General features: G+C 31.9%; 1 protein-coding gene across 3 annotated transcripts in view; it reads left to right on the top strand.

Moving 5' to 3' along the window:
• The window catches only part of LOC130900196 (protein groucho), a 396521-nt gene that overhangs the window by 248297 nt on the left and 124961 nt on the right, over nt 1–23263 (top strand). For all 3 annotated transcript variants that reach the window (XM_057810645.1, XM_057810647.1, XM_057810646.1), the window contains exon 3: nt 4887–4950. In XM_057810645.1, the coding sequence (XP_057666628.1) occupies nt 4887–4950 (64 nt within the window). The remainder of the gene's footprint in view (nt 1–4886; nt 4951–23263) is intronic.

The following is a 23263-nucleotide window of genomic DNA, read 5'->3' as shown; positions in this document are numbered from 1 at the left end:
TTGACAATTTTCTTTCATTCCTTGTAACTCTGCAAAGAGTATTTGAAAGAATAGGAAAGGAAGAATATACTGAAAGTAAGCCGTTACTTTCGCTCGACCCGTTTGAGTTGTGAGACAAATTAAACAGAGAAATCAAAAAGCAGTGTCCTATTTTCACTGCATATCTTTGTCATCTTGAACAATTTATATAAAATTCATAAAATATGTCCAATGAATATAAGAATAATTTAATTGAGGGCTGTTACCTATTTTTGAGATATGTCTAAATATATAAAAATATTAAGGATAGTTAAAAAAGATTTTTATTCATGATATTCATGTTATAGGTGATCTATTCAATAAGTATAATCACGCAAATTATCAATGTCAAATTATATTTTGTAAAGATGGAAATAGGTCCAACCATCAATAATATTTTTATCTACCTAAAAACCAATTAAATCAAGACGATTTATCAACAAAAAATTCTAATAAGTAAATATAAAAGAAATAAATAATGGGGGTTGTGACTACTAAATACCCAAATGTATATACTTGTTCAATATATATTATTAGCTTTCGAATATCTATATATTCATCATCGATGATGGATATTTGATTTATTTTTGGCATAACTTCTAAAATTGTCTTCAGGTTACCATTTCCGTTTTATATTCGTCTGAACGTATGTCTAAGCGTTGAAAATAAAGTTTGTTTCATGTACATACTTTACTCATCCTTTCCTTAAATTGTATGTAGAGAATCGTAAAAAAATAATTATCTGAATTATAGAATTTATTCTTAATTAAGCTTTATCTACAATAAACATTTTTAAAACTTCGCTGCGAGCGCCAAGAGAGTGTGATCCGATCAAATGTTACAGGTAACGAAATTATGGTATTTTACTATGACGCGACATCCAAAAGAGAGTGAATGCAGCATATTATTTTGACATACTAAAGCTTGTTACTACTTACTTAAGCAGTTGTGAAAAAGTTATCGAAAAAAGGCGTAAAATGAGTCGAGTTGTGCGCTTATTCCATGACAATGCCACGCTGCGACCATTTCCAAGGCTTCTGTATATGAATTTGGATTCATAAAGGATGAACACTCACCATATAGCACTGATCTGGCCCCTTCCGACTATTTTTTGTTCGCAAAGCTGAAGGCCGAGTAAAGGGGTAGAATATTCAAGAGCTACGATGAAATTATCAGTCAAGACAGTGGGTTGCAAGGGGGGAGCCTCTTCCAAAAATAATAAAAATTGTTTCATTGGCCGGAAAACTGATTTCGATCATTTTTTGGATAATCGTGGAATTATGTTCATCGAATATCTTCAAAACGATGAAACAGGAGAGTATTACGCATCATTGCTTGATAGGATAAGGGAAAAAAAAAGTGCTTCTCCACCAGGATAACGTAACTTCTCATACTTTGGTGATCACTGTGGCTAAAATTCACGATTTGCACTTTGAATTGATTGACCACACCTCTTATCAATCAGATCTGCAATTTTTTAGTGTTTCCTAATCTTCAAGCTTCACTTGCAGCATAGAGAGTTTCATCACGTTTAATCATTATAACACCCTCTTAGTACATCTATTTAGTTAAAAAAGTTTAAATTCCTTCTAGTGGTGTGAGAGTACAAATTTTAAAGAATGATCATTTTTTAACTGTGACCTGTATATTTAACTACATCTTTATCTTTGATTTCCATTGTACAATAAACAAAATGCGGTGTAATTAAATCATAATGTCTGAATGAAAGATTCTGCTAGAAGTGATATATGTTTATAAATTTTTTTAGTTTATTTGTGGTGCCGGTGGCTTAAAAACGATTGATCATCATTGCCTTAAATTCATTATTATTCTTTGTGCTGATTTTCTACAAATGCTATTACTAAAAATCGTTATGAACTGGAAAATAGAGATAAACTGATACGATTATTGTGAGTTCTTTATTACAATTTTGTAGTTACTTGGTAATGGGTCACATAAAAATATAACAAATTAATAAGTTTCCAGTAGAATGCTATATACACTAATCATGATTTACGACGTATTGTTAAACGTAATAATAATTCAAAGGTTTTATTTATTCATAAGTTAAAAATAGTGGTCGGTAAAATATGGAATCGATTTTAAGGGGAACTATATAAAAAATATGGAGTAAAACAATTAATGTAATAAATACTATTATTTTATGTTAGGTAAACTAAATTAATATAGTCGTAAAATATATTGTGATACCCAGATTTTGAATCAGGAAAATTATTACCATCAAATAAAACACTGGTCTACAGTGATACAATAAGAAAAATCAAACCATTAATTTATTTATATTGTTTAAACAACTACAAGTAAAAAAGTCCCACCACGTCTAATTTTAGTTTAATAAATATGGAATCATCCCCAATTTTTACAATTTTTCCAACAATGCCATGCTGGGCCTGGTCCAAGAATAGAAAAATCCTTTAATAAGTGTGGTTTTTCTCTCTCATAACATGTAATATCGAAAAATAACAAGTTCTCAATTTAGATGTTGCAAGACTACTCTTGATAAATTTTATTATATTTGTGGACGTTTCATACTAAAAACACAACTCTGACATAAATATTTCAAAAAATGGAAAAGTTTATTTTATGTATTTCGGGTATAAAGTTGTGACCCAGATAACAGTTAGGAACGTCACGTGTGCTGCATAAGTTTTAATGTAGCTCTTGTTCAGAAAATGGAAGTAACAGAAGCTATATGCCATCAGCTGTCCCTATAGTATGGCGGAAACCTCCCAAATTATTTTGGTAAATGCTTCACAAACCCAGAATAATATTTAAAAAAGTACTCTGCTATTTTACATATATTGACACTTACAAGATGAGAGACACTGAAGTTGAATCCGAAACAGACATAGCTGCAGACAATTTTGACCCTAACTTGAAACATCGAGCCTCAAAATGAACTCAAGTATTCGGTACGAAACAAAAATAGAAACTTCTCGTTTCTAGACTACAAAAATGGAATATCGATAAAGAAATATGCTCTACTCGAGAGTTCTATAGAAGGTTCAGTTTGTATTTGCCTCAATAAAGATGGATTCTAGAGTAACTAGATATCGAACGTGAACCATCAGAATAGCGCTCCATAATGCAATCAATCTAAACTAATTGTTTTGAACATCGTAACTATATTACAATATCTTCTTTTGTTTGGGTAGAATTTCAGGTAGTTTTTCTCCTCTATTCTTGTTGATTTTCCTCAACTTCTGGCTCTTATACTCTTCTCATTGTTTTTTCTCAAACATCCTTTTGACATGTCCAAACCATTTGATTTTTTTCTATGGGTTGTTCTGCGGGTTTTGTATTCAATATTTTTTTACTAATTTTGTTTCATATGTGGTAAAATCGAGTTTTGTTTCCAATTTTTTGGTGAAATCGAATCATTTTTATCTTTTTCCTGCGTTTTACGGTCTTCGTCCATGTTTCATAGTCATAATATATTAGTATTGGTGTAGCTACTCTTTCATAAATTTCCACTCTCATTTCCTTAAATATTCCATTGCTACCTATAAATGTTGTTAAATAATTTTCCTTTTGTTTTTTCTCTGATGATGACTATATTCAGTGTAGCATATTTGCCTTATTGTAACTCCATTTGAAAGTGCACTACTTTATGATTTTTTAAACTGTTTTTTATTCCTTTTATGGTTTCATATAATATTACCGAATACAGTAATGGACTTGTTTTACTCCATTATTTGTTTCAAATATTCTAGATGATTTGTGTGGCATTTTTGTTGTTCCTGTACAAATTTCCAATGCATTGAATTTGATTTATTCCTCTCTGTTCAAATTTTCTTCACAAGACTCCTCTATTTATTGCATCGAGGAATTTTTTGGATCAATGAAACCCAGATGTAAATTTTTTTTTTTTGTTTTGCTTTTTTTGTTATAAATATTTTAAATTTAAAATTAAAATTTGTGGTAATTTAAAGATCTGGGTCGTGGGTCTTGAAGGTCGGTTAGGAAAAAAGACTTTTCTGTCTGGAACTACCAATATCAATTAATATCTTCTCATTGATTCGGAAAAAGTTTCTTTTCCATCGCTTCACTTCAAATTAGAAATTTTCTGAAAGCTATGGATGAAGAAGGTGAAACAAATACTGTTTCCTGAATTAAATAAAGAAAACAAAGGAGGCATTTTTATTGAACCTTAGATCAGAAAAGTGATTAGCGACTCTCCTTTATGAAAACATGCTAAATAAAAAGAAATTGGCAACTATTTTTGAAAGTGATGAAAGAATGAAACAAAGTGTAAAATCCTATTAGAAAAACTTCCCAACTCCTACCAAGCCATGGAGTGGTTTCGAATGTCAAAATTCACTTTCCATATTCACATTTCGACTTTTTAGTTCCTTTTACTTACGTTTAGTCAGCAAAATTATAGTCTATTTTTATGAACTAGAAAGTAGTAAAACCTACTTACTAATCCAAAACTAAATAAAATAAATGTACCTTCCTCAGCTAATACAAGTTTTCGGATTTCATTGTCTGTTATAATCATAAGTTGTACAGGACAATAGGAATGCCTCATAATTTTATAACTTTCTCATTAAAAAAAAATAGACTATAGTTATGGATAATTAATTTTATTTTTGTTAGAGAAAAGGATATTCTTCTAGTGTAACTGTCAAACGACATAACTGTTGACACTGGTCATAATCCAATTAAAAAATTTTGCATTAAGTATACGGGTGTTTATTAATGTTTTAAATTACAAATTGCTTTGAATGATAATCGTTATCGGAAACTAAAAGTTGTTTAACATTTGCCACGCAGATTCTTATTATCTGAACGTATTTATTCTCTTTGTTATATCAATTATAATAATTTGTCGTTTTTTGTTCCAGGTTAAAACTAGAATGTGAGAAATTAGCTAGTGAAAAGACTGAAATGCAACGGCACTACGTCATGGTAAGATAAACAAAAAAATTACTTTTTAATTTCATAGTCATAATTCAAGTAACATCATTGAGATTCTTTTTCTTATTATTTGTAACAATGGATAGCTGTTAAGTGCTCGAATTCCGTAGCTAAAAATAATATTCATTTGACAATTATACCATAATGTAGAACGATCTTCTGGAGCATTCAACGATGTAAAATATTAGTCCAGTCAAAATAGATATGCATTATCACTAAAACTCCCACAAAACTGAAAATTGGTACAAATATTTCTAATACCATAATAAATAATTCCTTATGGATCCTATAATTGCAAAAATTTTATTAAATGTGAGAACGGGTTCTTTTGTTACTTAGTAAAGAAAAGCCTTATCAGTGTTTCTTAGAGGAAATACATCACGAACGTTCGAAATACGAACGTCTGTTGCGGTTCGATTAAATATTTTTAATCCTTCTTATCTTGGCTATAAGTACATCTTTTCACTGTTATAAAGCTAGAAAAATAAATATAACAATTTACGTTACTTAGTGCTTATTAGGATTTAGGTCTTTTTTTGAGAAAAGACATTTATTAAAATAAGCCGAAACTTCTATTTTTGTCTGTTTTTTTCAAACTAATTTTTTATCAAAGGACACCTAAAATCAAGACGATTTATCAAGTAAAGCAATTTATAGTTATCACTAAGCAATGCCCTTAACTGTGTACAAGCTTACTATGTACTGACGTCAGTTCACCGCCATATTGGTAATCAGCGTTTGAGCGGAAGTTTGAACCGAATTTGATTTTAAATATATCTGCTTCGTCTTGTTCTTCCTGTTCTTTCCTGATACATGTAACTGCCAAGTTCTAATGTTCAATAAGATATGGCGCAACATAGAACAAGAAAAAAATGTATGGATATAGAACAGGCATGAGCAAAATAAACAGAACAAACTATAGAGAAAAAATTAACACCTGGGAGAGAGAGAGAGATGATAGAGGAATCCATGACGTAATGCTAAATATAAAAAGGCTGAAAAGAAATAATTTATAAGCTATTGGTCTAGAAGATCTATGTGGCATATTCTATTTAAAATAAAGATTCAAAGGGGTTATGTCAAAACTAAACAAAGTACAAATCTCCCTGTTGATGGTAGATGGGTGGAGTTTATATTCAATTGTCGACACTATCAGGTAAGTTAGAGTAAATAAGTACGTAGTGCGGTCCATGAGCTCTTGGTTTCATATAGTAAATAGACCTTCGCAAAAATCTTCATGCACGCGTCATTGACAAGTCTCAACAAGCTTTACATAAAGTTTCAACTTGCTGCTTCAATCCATCTTATTATAGTAGAGTTCGAACGACCACTCAGTCAAATTGTTTTGAAAAATGCCTCTAATTGAGTTTGGCGCTGTAAAATTTTCGATTAAAGTTGTTGATTAGAATATGACCCACGAGCAGGAGGTTTTGTGGCGATGACTACTCTAGAAAACATTAAATTAGTGGAACAAATTGTTCTAAGTGACTGGCGAATAAAAACAAAAAATAAATTTAAGCGCATACCGGCATTTCCAGAACAAGGGTTTTAAGGATTATACTTGAGCATTCAAATATGACAAAAATTAGTGCATCGATTACTTAGCGCATTGCTTTGAGTAGTATGCTGTGAATGATTTTTAGAGCTTTGAGGGCCAAAAAATTGTAATCTGTCAATTATAAGGAGTGATATGGTATTTTACTTTTATGCAGCATTCAAAAGAGATTCCATAGACTGGGAAGGTATACAACCGCGAACGTGGCATATTACTCTGATTTCAGTTTCATAAAAAAAATATGGAAAAAAGACTAAATCATCCGAGGTGTGCGCTTACTTCAAGAATATGCTACAATCCACACTGTTTCGCTTTCCAAGGCTACTCTGTACACTAATGAGGCTTCACAGAGATGGGACACGCTCCTTATAAATCTGATCTGACAACGTCGGACTATTTGTTGTTGGCAAAGCGTTAAGGAAAAAAAGTTTTAACAGCGACAATGAATTTAAACGAACATTTTAACTCTAAATATGGATCACATTTTTATACTGGCATAGAAGCTTTAGCCAGACGTTCTGAAAAGTGTGTGGGAATTAAGGGAGAATATATTGAGAAATAATTTTTTATTTTATTCATAACCTTCCTATATTATGTTAGAACCCATTGACTGCAGTACTTAGACCATGCGCAATGGTTCCACAATCTGCACAATTTTTTTCAACAGGTAAAATCGTTCAATATTAAATAAAAAATGCAGTTACAAAATTACCTACAAAGCTGTTCTTTTTAAACAGGATACCAGATGTGTATTGAGCCTTTTTGATACCCCGTCCGATTTTTTTCTATTACTATATTATGGTAGGAGTTCCCTCGAGTGATACGATGTATTATTCAGAACAATTACGAGTACTTAATTATGGAATATTAGGTAGAACCAGTTTTCAAATAAATCTTCCTTCATTTCTTCAAAATAATCAGCTACAATTCAGATAATAACAGATTAAATACAAAACTGTTTTTCTTTCCAACTAGTAGGAATATAATGCGTCTCGCTTACGAGCATGGTCCACTTAAACAGAGGTTTTTACTTTTGTCAACCCAACCATGATTTATTACATCATCGTCGATTTTAGTTCTAAATCGATATTTGCATTGTATCCGTATAAAGCTCAATCATAGTGTACCCAAGGAATTTACTACATCATGTCTGTTGAAACATATTTTTTAAAGAAAAATAATGGATTTATGAAAACGTGGAGTTTTCTATTCTCAACTTACTCTAATTTGGAGGGATGGGTCCATTGTAGTAATCCTTGTCTCTTTATATAAATTTTCTTTATAAACTCTTCCGTAGCTATGTTAATTTCTTCAAATTTTTGTATAAAGAATTTTCAGTAAATTTCACTAATTTGTGTTAATTCTGCAATCACTATGATTGCATCCGATTGTTCTAAATTCTCCTTTTCTAGAGAACTTAATATATTTGATTAAGTGGCTCTGTTGTGCAAATAGTTAAATTCATATGTGTGATAATATTTTAGATATATATGTAATTTCATTATTACTTTGTGCCTTTTCATTTTCCCAAGATCAAAAAACTAAGTTCCAAGAACAATCAACAGAATTTATTATTATACATATATATCATTTGGCTTTTGTCACTTCAAAAATATCTATGGATATCAAGCCCTGATAAAATAAAGGACTTATAAAATGCCTTTAAGTTTATGATTCACCGTTTTGATGATTTGAATACCAAACATATCAATTACATTCAAATGAAGTAACTCTTCCATTGTACATTTACTCTGTACCAAAAAATTGTTTGAATAGTTGTTGTATTTTTGAATGCCGAATGAAAAAGAGAAAGATTCCGTGTTAGTTTATGCAAGAAGGTTAGAACCTTCTTCTTATTATTTTCAAAACGTTAATTCAACTTCGATAATTTGACTGGTTGATTTTTAAACAGTGCAAATTTCTTCTAAGCGATAAAGGGTTTCTTGTAAACTAAACCTTTTTCAGCATTCAACTTGATAATAATAATATGACTGTAGTTTATATCTTTCATCAATATTAGATAATAAACAAGATCAACAATGACGTCGAAAATTGAAGCTACTTTATTGAGAATAACTTCATTCAACAGGTAATTTCTGTCAGTTTTATACACGTGTTGTAGGGTTTTATAAAGCAGAGATCGGCGTTTTTAATACTCTTTTATTAGCTTCACCTGTATGTGGGTTTGTTGGTTTGTAACTCTCCTTTAATCTTAGAGCAAGTGGCTTATTGGAAACTTTACACTTCGACATCCTTACCAACTACACCGTCATGGCTCGATACAAGTTTCGACGAGATGTAAGTATATAAGCAGCGACGCCATTTTACGTGGGGGTATCTGTATTAAATAAATATAATTTAAAAAAAATACATTCATAACTTATGAAACTAAAAAAGTGGAAAATAAATAAATAGAATTATAGGCTTTTAAAGCACATCAAATTAAAAAGTTAGAAATAAATTTCAAAATAAGCTTAAAACAATAACGAATGAAAAATACTAGTATTATTGTGAAAAAAGCTTCGGGCGTACATTGAGTGCCCGACGCTTTTCTCACAATAATACCAGTATTTTTCATTCGTTGTTTTAAACTAAATTTATTACGTTTAGTTTCCTGCAGTACTTTATCGTCGACACTCGTAAGTTTTTAGGTTTGTAATAAACATTGTTTCTATTTCTTCACCGATCTTCGATATAATTAGAAGTTTGAATTGCAGTAATTTGGTGATAAATAATAAATATGAGTGAGAATAGTAATAGTGAACCAGATATCAAAAGGAAACGTTACAATTTAACATCCGAAGAAAAAACCATGATCAGAAATGTGTTGCAGCCATAAACAAAATATGAATGTTAGTGAGGTAGTTACATTATGTAGTAAAAAAAAAGTTTCTGAAGCTAGTATGTATAAAATCGATATTAATACTTCGAAGGCTGAGACTAGAAAACTATTTTAATTAATAATAGGTATATACAGAAAACACAATATTTTTCGAATCATGTCAGAGATGATAAGTTAGACAACTCACAAATTTGTTTTGGCCTTTATACTTTTTGGTAACATTAATAATAGGAAGACATACTATGCAACATTTTTTTCGTTTTCAACTTATTCCATAATTCTTACTGCCGCACATCCAACTTGTCGATTTATTTTCCTCTCGGATCTGCAAATGTCTATGTTGAAAGTATGAGTCACTTGGTTTCTGTTTTGTTTTTGTTTCCTTATAAAAACAACTTTTGCAATTGATAATGGAATTATATAAAACAAAGATCCTTCCACGAGAATATTTTTACTATATTTCAGACCGAGACAAGATTTTTATGAAATTCCACTGAACGCGCTATATTTGACAAATACTTCTCAAAAACTTCATTTAGCGTGGATATTATTAGCAAATTGTTATTGAAGTCAATTTCTTTCCAATCTTTCTATTATTGGCATTCTATTTCTCTTTATTTTACCGTTTTTCTTACAAGTGATCTTTTGCTATATATTTACTTGTCCGCTTTTTATAGTTTCTGAAATAAAAGTTCGACATCCGATTCAGATAATTTGGAAAATTGGTATAGAAAATAGCGTTATGTATTTTTAAAGCCGTCTCTGTTACTGATTCGCAGAAAGCACATCCGTGTAATTGAAGGCACCCAGAATTCGGCGAACAAAGGCCGTTTCTACACGTTTTCAGAATCCATCTGTTATTGTTATATCATCAGAGCTATGAAACACACAAAAGGTTTATGCCGGCAAATCTCATTAGACGGCAATTCTTCTACAAAAATTGTTTTGGTAGAAAATTCGAAAAATTTATTAGTGAGGGGTGTTAAGTAAAGAGGGTTCGCTATTGCTATCAGTCTCTCTTTTTTTCATGAGATTTATTTTCAAAAGAAAGCCAAGTGAATTATCTAAAAGGGAGGCGAATATAACAAAACGAAAATTAAAGATGAGCTTTTCACTTAACAACATATAGTTTGGGATTAAAATAAACACAACGGCATATCAAAAGTTCACAATATATATGGGTGGTCGAAAAAGTTTCCGACTCAAAATGAAGATATCCGCGCTTATCATTATGCTCATCCATTGCGTCGTTAAAGTCTCAGCCAATTTATACGCTTAAAGCCGCTTGACATAATGCAATACAACGTACAAGTCTCTGTAAACAGTAAAAGTAAACAAATTCCTAACCTCAAATTTTATCTAATATTTTGTACCTAGTTTAGCAATGAAAATAACGAAGCCAAAAGTAACTAGATTGCAACTTGCATGCAATCAAAATAACACAAAACCGGTAATGTCAAGATCTTGCCCGAAACAATCAGATGAACTTCATCTGCGCATGCTTTTGATCAAGAAATATTGCGTCTTGCATTGCATTGCACGTTGTATTGCATCAAGTCAAGCGACCTTAGTTTCTGTTTGATTATCGTTAAGTGAGTCATTGTGAAGATTTTTTTAGTATGGTAAAATTGAGTATCGAGCGGATATTAAATATTTTTGAAAGGTAATTCGCCTACTCACTTCAACACTGTGTACGGAGACCTTGCACCATCATTTACGACCATAAAATTTGAGTTAGCTGAATTCAAAAGTGGCCGTATCAGCTGAATAATGATATTCACATTAGGTGCCACGTCTTCTCACTTGGAATCAAAAGATCATTGACGCAGTTCTAGCAAAATGAGGCGGCTTTATTTCCGTCGATTCATAGCTATAGATGAAACCAGTTATCAAAAAAATTTTTATTTGGTGTATTTCAAGCGAAGTGAAAAGACGTAAACTAACCTTAATTTAATGTCTCATTAATTCAAACATAAAGTATTTTTATTATCATATTCAGTGTGCATGGGTGTGATTAGAAGAAAGCCGTAGATCCATTTTTAGGTAGTTTTAGCAACGTACTTTGTAGTTACAAAAATTTTGAGGGTTGTTTGAGATTGTTCAACTTTGTTCTAATACGGAATAACTCTCCGAAAGAAAATTTAAAAAAGCGAACACTGTGCTTTCAAGGTATCGCGATTCTGGCGCCGGTTTTAGGTTTGTTTTGTATTGTTCTAAAATATAGATTCCAAACAAATCTAGTTTTCACAAATTCCACAAAATAGTTATTGAGCTAGTATCACACTTTGCAGCTATCGCGATTACAATCGTTCTGAACTTGTTCTGAAATGTTGAATATTGCTTTCGGAAAAAAAAAGATTTTCTAGAAATTATTTATATTATTTCAGCAATATCTCACCTCAATTTCAACATATCGTCGTTTTATGAATTGTTCTAATTGGTCTCAACTTTTTCCTAGAACTTTTCGAGAAACATGAAAAAACGGACTTTTCAATTGGAACCGTATTTTCATGATAATCCGATTTTGAGGGTAAGTTGTTCTAGGTTTGTTCTACTTTGTTACATAAGGGCATCGGCCCAGAATGATACTGAAATTATCAATTTTTAGAGGCCATCAAAGGTTGTACTATTGTGCTAGTATCATAGAATGCACTACGAATTTCTCATTTGCAATTTCAATTTTTTACCGCCAAGTTTCTATTTCTAATTGCTGTGAAAACATTTTTTTTTGCAATGAGATATTTTGAATAAATGTAGAACAACCACTAAAACTGCGATGTCTCAAAAATACGGTAAAGCTCGAAGTTGAGAACAATGATTTTTCGAATATAAGGTGAAATATTTTTAGCGTAATTGGTGAAAAATGTTTTAATGCCATATTTTGGACAAGCCTAGAACACAAATCCAAAATCGCGATACCTTTAAAGTGAAGTGCTAAAATTTTTTTTCAATCTTCACCTTTACCTAAAAGTTTTATTATCATCCTAGGCCTATGCCTTTGTAAATAAAGTAAAAATTCCTGGAACAACCCTCAAAATTGTTGTAACTTCAAAGGGCGGTGCCAACTTCTCGAGGTCTTTAATTTCCAATTATCTCTAAGAACTTGGAAAAACCGATTATTATCACTATCAATCGGTATCGAATTTATATTTTCTTAAATTTAAAGTTTCAATTTTCCGTTAATTATAACTATTTATTTTTCAAGTTATTAGGTTCAATAAATGAAATATATTTTGTATTTTACAATCATTAAAAAAGAACCAAATCAAATCTTAAATAATGAAACCCTGCGCTTTAATAAATTCTTGAAATATTTATTAATTATTCTATGTCGATATAAATACAGCCGGCCGGGACGTTTTTATGTGGTAAGGTAAGTGCTTTTACCTGCCAAGCAATCGGACACAGATTTCGGTTCGCTGTAACAAAAGCTCAAAGAATTCCGACACTCCAAAAAAGATGAATAAGAAATATTCGAATCGTGATTGTAAGCCGCCAGTTTAGAATGGGTATTTAATGAGTCGTTTATAATCCCTCCTTCTATCAGATGAGATGTTATATACGTATATACTTATATAAAAGTCTCATTTTATTTTAATAAAAAATTAAATTGAATATCTTAGAACTAGAATAACAAATATAATGCAAAATCGAAGACATGTCTAACTATAACACATGAACAAGTTTCTTACATATTATCACACAAATACGTGAACACCAAAACATGAAGTGCCTTCTGTTGTACATGAGATCTTTCTCAGAAGATCCCCTGATTCACAACTCATTCGTCAAACCACTTCTCATAGTAGCCCTGTAGGGAAAAAATTGAAAACTAGAGTGCCATTGGGCACACTGAATATCGCAGCCTCTAACAACTGACCATGTGAAAATCTGGCCACAGGCTGTAATATAAACGTCCAATCATTTTGATGGGCGGTGAGTAAATAACTACCATTAATAAAAAATGAGGTAGTGGCACACATTACTAACATAATGGAGCAACTTGCTACACAGACGGCCCCTGGATGAATGATTTGGCCGAAGTAAGCTTCTGCGGAGGATACTCCAAAATAAGTGAATTTTCCTAGCTTGGGAATGTAGTCTTCCGTGTTCCAACGCAAAGTATGCGCTCGGATGGAATGTGCATGTGTATGATACTCAATCTGCTCAGATAGAAGAGCTGCTATATAAGCCAAATCGGCTGAAACGGTGTGTTGTAGACTTATGCAGAAGTATAAAAAAGTCCCATAATATCTGGTGATTGATGGCTGGAGGATCGAACTCCTTCAGATGCGCAGCCAACAAGGACAACGATGAAGCTGGCTCGTTTGCTAGAGTGGAATTAGCAAATCCAACTATAGGCCCAGAACCCATTTTTGGTTTTGTCAAAAGTGTGTCTATTACAAATATTAATAGGTTGCTCGCAAAACAGACACAGTAAAGATAAAGAGAAATACCTAGTATGAGACAAATTAAGATACACATAGATGGGCCATCTGCGTTCCGTACTGAACACTAGCTCGACCTAAACAGGCGTAAAATTTGACTGGCCTTTTAACCGAACACGGTCATCTAAAACGCCATCTCCACTCATACGTGTTAGGTTCAAAAACCTGGTTCACAGTTTGTTTCATAGATGAAATACTCATCCTCACAAATGTTGCGTACCGGCTATTTCAAAATTATCAACTAGGTTTACACGTTTTATACTATTTCATACATTCATACAATAACCATAAAGTCAATTATACATCAAACGGAAAAGCAACAGAGTACTAGTTTTTCAAAAAAGCCCACGAATGTTCCATGTGAACACCATTCGTCACACTACGTATTGTTTCTCGAGTAATTGTTGCAAGCAAAAGTAGAAATCACATAGCGTCAGATCAAAGACCAGCTCTGTCATTGGACCCTTTATGACTAATTTAGCGGTCGAGTACATCTACTTGTTATGCGTTTGAGGTGGCGCAGCATCTTCCTGAAAATGATGCTCTTTTGTTTATCTTTTTCCGTCCATCCCTGTTAATTCAGGCAATATTCATAAATATTTTCCTTATTTTTTTCTAGTGAGTTGCAATGAATGTTGAAAATCGATTGTATCTTATATATCAATGTATATATAGATTTTTTCAATGTAAACCCTTTAGCGTCACAAAATTTCACGATATTGTATAAAAACTTAATCTCAATCCAACCAGAAATATCACGTGATTTTTACATGTGTCACATATAACGTATATTTGTTTATAAGATGGTTTCATCATTGTAGTCAGGATTTGTAGATTTGGAAATTAAAAATACTCACTCGTGGTAAATCCAGAGAATAGGGTGAATAAGGGAGCAATACTAAGATACAGTTTACAGTATAAATTGTATCTTAACATTGACCGGATGCAAAACAACTTCTTTCTTGTTCGATTGCGATCTACTTATTTTCCAAACCCTCGTTAAATAGATTCAATAAGTCTAATATTCGACAGTGATTGTCTGACTTTTGCTGATTATAGATTCGTGACACTATTAGTTGACAAACCCACTATGGTTGTCTTTAACATCGATTAAATACGAGGAACACACTGTTTTGATTGCTGTTTAGTTTCTGGCGTTTTGTAATAGATGACCTTTCGAGCAGAAATCTTTCTCATACTCAAAATAGAAACCACCCAGTCATGTGAAATGACTATATCTTCAGCAATCACTCGCTATTTTAATCCACGGAGGCCTACATCCTATTCTGAATTTTATGAAGTGTAGAGACTTCGACTGAGCGTCCAGAACGTTCGGCGTCTTTCGTGCTTTTACTAAATCCAGTAAACCATTTTATATCATAATAGTTATTGAGCTTAGCATTGTGGCCATTTTATTTTAGAGGCGAAAAATTCAAAATGTCCCGGACTTATTGACCAGATCTTGTAAATTATCTAAATTTCTGCTTCTGGTAGTAACTCTCTGACAGTAAAACGTGTAAAAGGCAGTAGAATGATCAGGAACATACATCCTAAAAACAAATTCTATTGATTTTAATTATGCATTTATTTTATTGAACAGAAAACGATAACTATAATAATTATGTTCAATAAAATGTCTTTCTTTGATATATCAAAACTTTTTTCTCGTTAAAATTGTTTTAGTAGATTTTAAAATAAAAATAACTACATCATTTCAAATTCATATTCATCTTGTTTTATAAGAACGTAGAAGGAATAAAATGCCTGGGAGAATAATTCTATTCGATAATTAGAATTACATTTTCTTATTCAGTTTCAATCAAAAATAGTTTTAAAACCTGTATGGGGTCATTATTTATAGATTCGTAAAATCCATCTAATTAATCAATGACCATATGGCTCAAAGCAAAAAAAAATCGAATAATTGTACCTAGAAGAACTAATTATTCTACAAGAGTATTTTAGCTTTAACGAGAGGCTTATTAAGAATGAGCAAAACGGGTTGGACGGCAAAACGTGTCATTGTCATTCCAAAGATTGGAGTTTTCGACAGTATAATTGTGAAAAACAGATGTAATGAAAAATCTTAAAACAATATTGAACATCCATGACATATGTACGAAAAATTTTTTAGGCTACTATAGAACCAAACAAAATTTCAATGTCAAAATATTTTATTACTCAACATATTCTCCTCTTAATTGGATACATTTATTACAGCGAACCTGCAACCTCTCTAGACTTTTCAAAAAAAATGTTTCTTCTTGCTCTGCAAACCAGACCTCCACAGCTTTTATTACCTCTTCGTTGGAAGAAAATTTACGACCTTTTCAACTTTTTTTCAGCTGAGGAAAGAGATGATAGTCGGACGGAGCCAAATCTGGTGAATAAGGGGTGTGTTCTAGTAATTCAAACCCCAAATCACGAATTTTTGCATGACAACATGAGATTTGACTGCAGGGGCGTTGTTCTGCAATAACAAAACACCTTTGGATAGCTTTCCACGTCTTTTCTCTTCAATTTTTTCCCGTAGGGTGGTCAGTAAAGTCGAATAGTAATCTCCAGTTATTGTTCTACCCTTATCCAAAAAATCAATCATGATTACTCCATGGCAATTCCAAAAAACTGAGGCAAGAACTTTTCCAGCAGATTTTTGGACACGAAATTTCTTAGGTCTTGGAGAACCAGAGTGTCGCCATTCCATCAGTTGTTGCTTTGTTTCTGGATCGTAGAAATGTACCCAACTCTCATCCATCGTAACAATTCCGCTTAAGAAGTCTACATCGTTTTCAACTCGAGCACAGATCGAATGCGATGCTTTTACCCTTGCACGCTTTTGGTCAACATCAAACATTTAGGGATCCATTTTGCAGCAATTTTTCTCATGTCTAAATTGATGTGAACTATAAGATGAACGCGTTTGTATGAAATATTCAGTGCTTCGGATAATAATATCGATGGTCCGATAAAATGTCATGTCATGTCATGAACTGCATCGATATTTTCTGGGACTGACACAGAAACTGGCTTTCCCGATCGGTCATGATCATCAATGGAAAATTTATCTCTTTCGAAACTTGCAGTCCAATTTTTCACGGTCGCATACGAAGGACATTGATCACCAAGGTTATTAAGCATATCTTCGTAAATCTGCTTACCCCTTAACTCTATTAAATACAGGTACTTGATGATGGCTCGATACTCCAATTTTTCGATTTTCACAATTTAGGTGGACATCTTTTTTATTTTAATTTATTGCGTAAGTCTGGTTTACTTTTTTGACGTCAAACTTTACACTGACACTTCTTCAATAATTTATTGTTCGTTGCTATGGCAACGCAATATTTTGTTTATGCATGGAACTGGTCTAGGCTAACTAGATATCAATACATTCTCGTATATACGACTACTTCTCGTTTACTTAAGAAATTATAGGAAATGTTTTGGTTACTGAGTATGCAACGTGTTTTCCGTTTACCTCTATCTAAAGTATACATTTCCTGGCCTCGTTATAAGGAGCAAAGTCGTACTTTTCCTCCTTAGGAGTGCTATAGAGCAGGAAAGTGTATCAACAAATGGTTGAAAAAAAATACTATTGCTAAAATTTCTAAAAAACCTCAGCAAGTTTTCTTTCAAATTCTGGAAGAGACAGCCAATGGATGTACTCATTAAATTGTTGGAGTCGTGATCATGTGACCAGGAAATAGTACGGTACGGTTTATTTAAATTTTCTTCAGAATCATCTACCAGTTTTATTAGAAGAACGAGATCATCTCTGTACAGTATTCTAAAACGGATGGCTCTAAAGACGGGGCCAACTGATTGGCCACCTTGGTCGAGAGTTAACAAACGTTGATTTATTATTATGAGACTTTATAAAAATTGGGCTTATAAAACTTCTACGACTACTAGAGAAGATATGATGGAGAGAATCGGAGAGGCATGAATATACTGAGAGATATCAGTCTATGATAAACTGAAAATAGTCGATACGTTAATATTATATGGTTTTAAACAAATTTGTAATTGATAGAGATCTAAAATTTAATTATTACTGCGGCTAGTTCATAATATATGCAGTGGCACGAGATTTTGTTTCTCATTGAGTTCGGGCTATTACATTAGTTATAAATATAAATTGTTGGAGAAGGAATTTAGTAATTTTAATTAATTTTATTTATTGGAAAGAGTATTGATTGATTTAAAAATATTTATTTAAATATGAAGAGGTACATAAAATTTTTGAAATTAACTTAATCATATAATGCTAAGCATGAAAAAAATTTTCATTTTTCATTCAAACTTAACAGGATTAATTATTGTAATGTGCTTAATTTTTTTATGAATATATCTGCATACATGTATATTTTTTAATTGGTACTTAGAAATAAAATTCACTAACCTTCTGTATATAATCAAATATATAATTATATATACGGATATAATTTCATAATTGCTTCCCTCAGGTTGCCAGCAAACGGCTTCTCTTACTTATCAACGCGACAACAGTAGACAACAAAATCCAGACAAAAAACTGCTATCCTCACTTTCTTTCCTATTTTATATGTTCGTATTTTTGTCGATATCAACATCACCAATGGTTCGCAATTGCAAGAAGAAATTTGTTTCGACGTTATCACATCTCATAGGGGTGGTATAACAAACTCTCGTTCGGGCTTGAGACCCGAACTGAAGACGACGTCAAAGGGCGTCACTATTTGGGTCATATAGCTAAACAGCCACTTAACTGTCGCCAACGTCATTTTCTGCGAACCTCTTAGTGAAAGTGTGGCAAATTAATTAATTTAGGATTGTGTCGTGTTGTGTTCGTCAGATTTTTGCTTGAAAATGTCATAATTCACGTTTAAATAACAAAACATATTAAAGAGACAATGTTGTTCAAAAAGTTCAAAAAGTTTTGATTTCCAAGAAATATTAAATAAAACTTTTTTTCAAATATTTCAACCTATTTGAATAAGTTGGTTGAAAGTAGACCTTCACTTCAAACGTTTTTTGAGTAAATACCCCCTTTATAATAAATTTTACGGTTTCCATAATCTCTAAGGCACCTATTTCTCAACTAAGGGAAAATCAAATTCATTAAAATATAATGAAAATATTTTTGATAATAGTTTGAGTCATCACCGATTATATTTGATTATTTGAATTGTACTCGCTATAAAAATATATTCACGGGAGATTTAAGAATTAATATGGAATGAACAATACAAAACGATTTTCTTTATCATGAAATAACAACTAAAATGGCTGCCGCACCATTTACAAACTGAATTGAAGCGAAGTAGGTCTCTGGCGACTTCTCATACATGAAGAAATAAAGAAAGAACGTTTCCTTTCTCGTCTTAGGCGGCAGATATAGGGGGTGGTTGGGGGGATGGGGAGACAAATCGTCTACGAAGTCGACGGGGTAAGGAAAGCAATTGACGGAGGTATAATAGACGAACCAAGGAGAGAAGATAACCAGGGATGTGATAAGATTTGTGTCGAGTTATAATTCGGAGGGATAGGGGAACAGTAGGCGGCAGATAGAGCTGTTAGAGGTGGACGGAAGTTTTACTGAAGGACATTTTGTGGAATTTCGATTTTTTTTTAAGAGATATTGATGGAAATATTAGTCTTTGATAGAAAACTAGAAAAATGAATTTAGAAATTGAATGAATTATTTGTGGATAAATTAATAATCAACTTAAATGTCAGAGCTACATGGAAAGTTCTACAGTTTAATTAACTGCTGTTTTATCGTTTATTGCGTGAGAGTAATAAATTAGATTAACATTAGAAAGTGGTCATCAAAAATAGAAAAATTAATATTAGATATAAGATAAAAATGAGACCCAAGTTTTATAACCGAAATTTCCATAATTTCTTGACCAATCCGAAAACTGTAAATAATTGAAGATTTTAGTATTTTTTTTTTCGAAAAGTACCGATAAAAACGAACAATTAAATAAACAATTGAATATCATAATTCAAACAATTTCTATAGATGAAGAAATTTTTTTTTAGATTAGGTTATACTTTTCTTCATGCTTCTCTTTGTAACGTTGCTAGAATTGCACAATGATTCATTTAGTATAAAAATGTGTTTCTTGTTAATAATAAGATTGATAATATAATTTTTTTGTAACCAAAAAAGTGTTGAAATTGTGTTTGGTAAACTTATTTCTAATGCGCTTAAAAATGAACAAAAAAAATATATTGAAAATAAGAGTTTTCAATTTTTTATGATAAAAAATCGAACCCCATTTCCTAACATTTATCATCAATAGTGATCCTAGTAAAACCAATCCAGGGTGAGCCATCCAAGTAATATGAACATATTTTTTAATTTCTGTTTCGGGCAGGTAGCTTCACCATGTATCAGCACAAGATTAGGGTCTTTTCTATTGGAAAGGGATTAAAAATGAAGTTATTATAGTAGCCAGTAACGTGAGCTGAAGATAAAATCAATTTTGTGAATAAATCTGAATTGTATTATTTGTAAGTATTTGATTGTTTGTATATTGACTTATTTCATACAATACGTAATAGAAGAGAGACTGTTGGAAACCAAGTGAGGCTTAAAAAAGTTACAAACCAAGTAGTATTTACAATTAGTAAACAAAACAATTAACATTAAAAATATCCGCTTACGTACTATTACCTCAATACTAAAAGGGTTAATCTACATCAGACTCAGAACACTTATTATTGATGTTAATAATTAGTTCATTACAAATTTTGTCATTCCACATTGACGATTTTTCTTTGTGAAACTGCGCAATTCATTTCTTCCGGTTGACGCTTTACGTAGCACATAGTTTTAGTCGTTTAGTTCAGTAATCGAAGCAGCGATTACAATGTTAAGTTGCCATTTGGTCCACAGCAAATACTTTAAATTTGTCTTTTGCATCATAAAGTTAAGGATTTTAGTGCATGAAATGGTACAAAGTTTCCCACCTAACAAAAAAATAAAACAAAGTTTCCTTTAAAATATATACATATGGTCCAGCGATGCTCTTAACCCTTCCAAATAATAATTGCCGTCTTTCTCCTCAACATAGACGCATACCTACGATTACGTTCTCGTCTTATAAAATTTTTTCTCATGCAAGTAAAATTTTAAGGTTAGGAAAAAGAAAAAATCTCTGGGTGCTAGTTTTAGAGATTTTGTGAATACGGTGGATGGTCAACCAATTTGTGCAATTCGTGAATTCCATTTCATTCATTCCATAGCGATCAACGAAGTGTGAGAAGGTGCAGAACACAATTCCATGACCAAAAACGGTCACCATAACTCTTTCGAACGATAAAACCGATTTTGCCTTTTTCGGCTCAACACTTGACTATCCACTGTATTGACGGGTTTTTTTCATTTCAAGAGTATAGTGGTGGTAGTCCACTACCTTTTGATGAACTTTTTCGATTATATCGCTACTGGAGTCTTCGTACACACTGTTCAACTCAAACGTTCTTAATGACGGATGGATCCTCAATTTTCAGAAAAATTTCCGCAACAACTTGTGAGAATCTCTCAGCGCATGGGCAAACATATTCCCCATCTTGATAATCGCTGATATTTTCAGATAGAGAAAGGAAACTTTTCAGATAACTCTTGTATAGTTTTTGAATGAAGCCTATCAGAAAGCTTTTACCAACGCCAATTTGGCAATGGCTCTTTGAATCTTGAGTGATAATTTGCATTATCCATTCAATGGAATGAGATTTAATATTTATTGGTCTATTGACCTAACACAAACCTATTATTAACCTTGCTATGTAATGTATCAATATTTTATTATTAATGGTAAATAATAAATAATTTATTATTATTATTATTAGCTCAAAACAATTCTCAAAAACATCAACCGATCATAATACTTGAACTGACACTGTAGTTTCCGAAACATTCTTTGTTTATAAAAAAACACAAGATATTTTCAAATATTACTCTACTAGAGGATCTTCGAGCCAAACAGACAATTTGAAAGTTCATTTCTACTTAAGTAAATATGCATGTATACGAAGATCTTGAAGAAGACATTTGAAATCGCAACTATTCATTCCTAAACTCATTTTAAGTATGCTTAAGGAATCTGACCAATTTACTTCTCGGTTGTATTTATGCGTTTTATGTTTTTACGCGAAATTTTTTTGATATTGACTAATATTACTTTTTAAAAAAATGTTAATTACTAGAGTTGCCTTTTAAAAATAGTACTAATCCCAACCTAATCAAGAAACAGCAGGACATGTTTTAGAAGATATCACAGTCAAGTACACTTTTTCATGATTTGCGTAAGTTTGCAGTTATATATAAATTCAGTCAAATAAAACCTATTCATGTTTTGATTAACAATAAACAGAATTGCACGATTGGGTTCGGTAAATATGAAACACACCTAGAAACAACTGTAAAATCATATAATTATTGTGAAAGTTTATTCTTATTAAAACAAAAAACCTCTGATTTTATGACAATAATTATTTTAATAATATGTAGCATCATGAGCATGAAAACAATATATCTGTTCCTTTTGAATCTAGATATTAAAACTTAGATATATCGTTACACATATTACTAAAAGAAAGTAGTGAAAGTCGGAAAAATCGAAAAAAATATTACGTTATGTACCTGAGATATACGGAAAACTGGAAAATGATAACATTCTGGGCAGCTGTTTTCTTCGGCAGTTGTAAAATTAGAATAGGATATAATACTTCGAGAAGAAAAAGGGGTTTTTGAAATTTGCGTTCTAAAATTGCAAAAATAATTTGATTATCAGATCATTGTATAGATTTCTGTAATATATATTCCGACTTATATGAAGAAGATAGTAATATTATACGAGGATTGTCTGAAAACTGCCGACCTAACAAAGAAACAAGATATAATAATTTTTATTTTTCTCCTTTTAAATCAGTACACTTCGTATAGCGATGATCTAACCTCTTAATCCTTCCATATAATAGTTTCTCCCTTTGCAAAATGCGCGTCTACACATTGGATAACGTTCTTGTCTGATAAAAATATCTCTCCTGCAAGTGGAACTTCAAGATTAATGGAGTCGGTAGCGGCCTGATTTGGTGTCAACCAATTCGAAGTGCAGTGAATTTGAGCCATACCTATCACCGAAGTATGCAAATGTGCGTTGACCTGATTAAAAACCACTGTCTTTTCTTCAATTACGTTCCTTCCTTCACCTTATCTAGCAATGATAATACTCTCTTGTTATTGTTTTACCTTTTCAAAGATATTCGATACTTGTCTATCCCAAACAACAGTCGCCATCACTTTTCTGGCCGATAAAACTGTCTGCCGTTTGTATTAACTGTTTAGGAGTATGGCCGTAGATCCAGGCTTTATGTACAATATTCATTCCAATACGATTTTGCAACAATTCGTTTCTTTCTGTTAGACCAAGGTTATATTTTGTACTGTACCCTAAGTTAAAATCC

Source organism: Diorhabda carinulata, chromosome 12 (assembly GCF_026250575.1).
Source record: "Diorhabda carinulata isolate Delta chromosome 12, icDioCari1.1, whole genome shotgun sequence".
Lineage (NCBI taxonomy): Eukaryota > Metazoa > Arthropoda > Insecta > Coleoptera > Chrysomelidae > Diorhabda > Diorhabda carinulata.
This window is presented reverse-complemented; position numbering and strand designations above follow the sequence as displayed.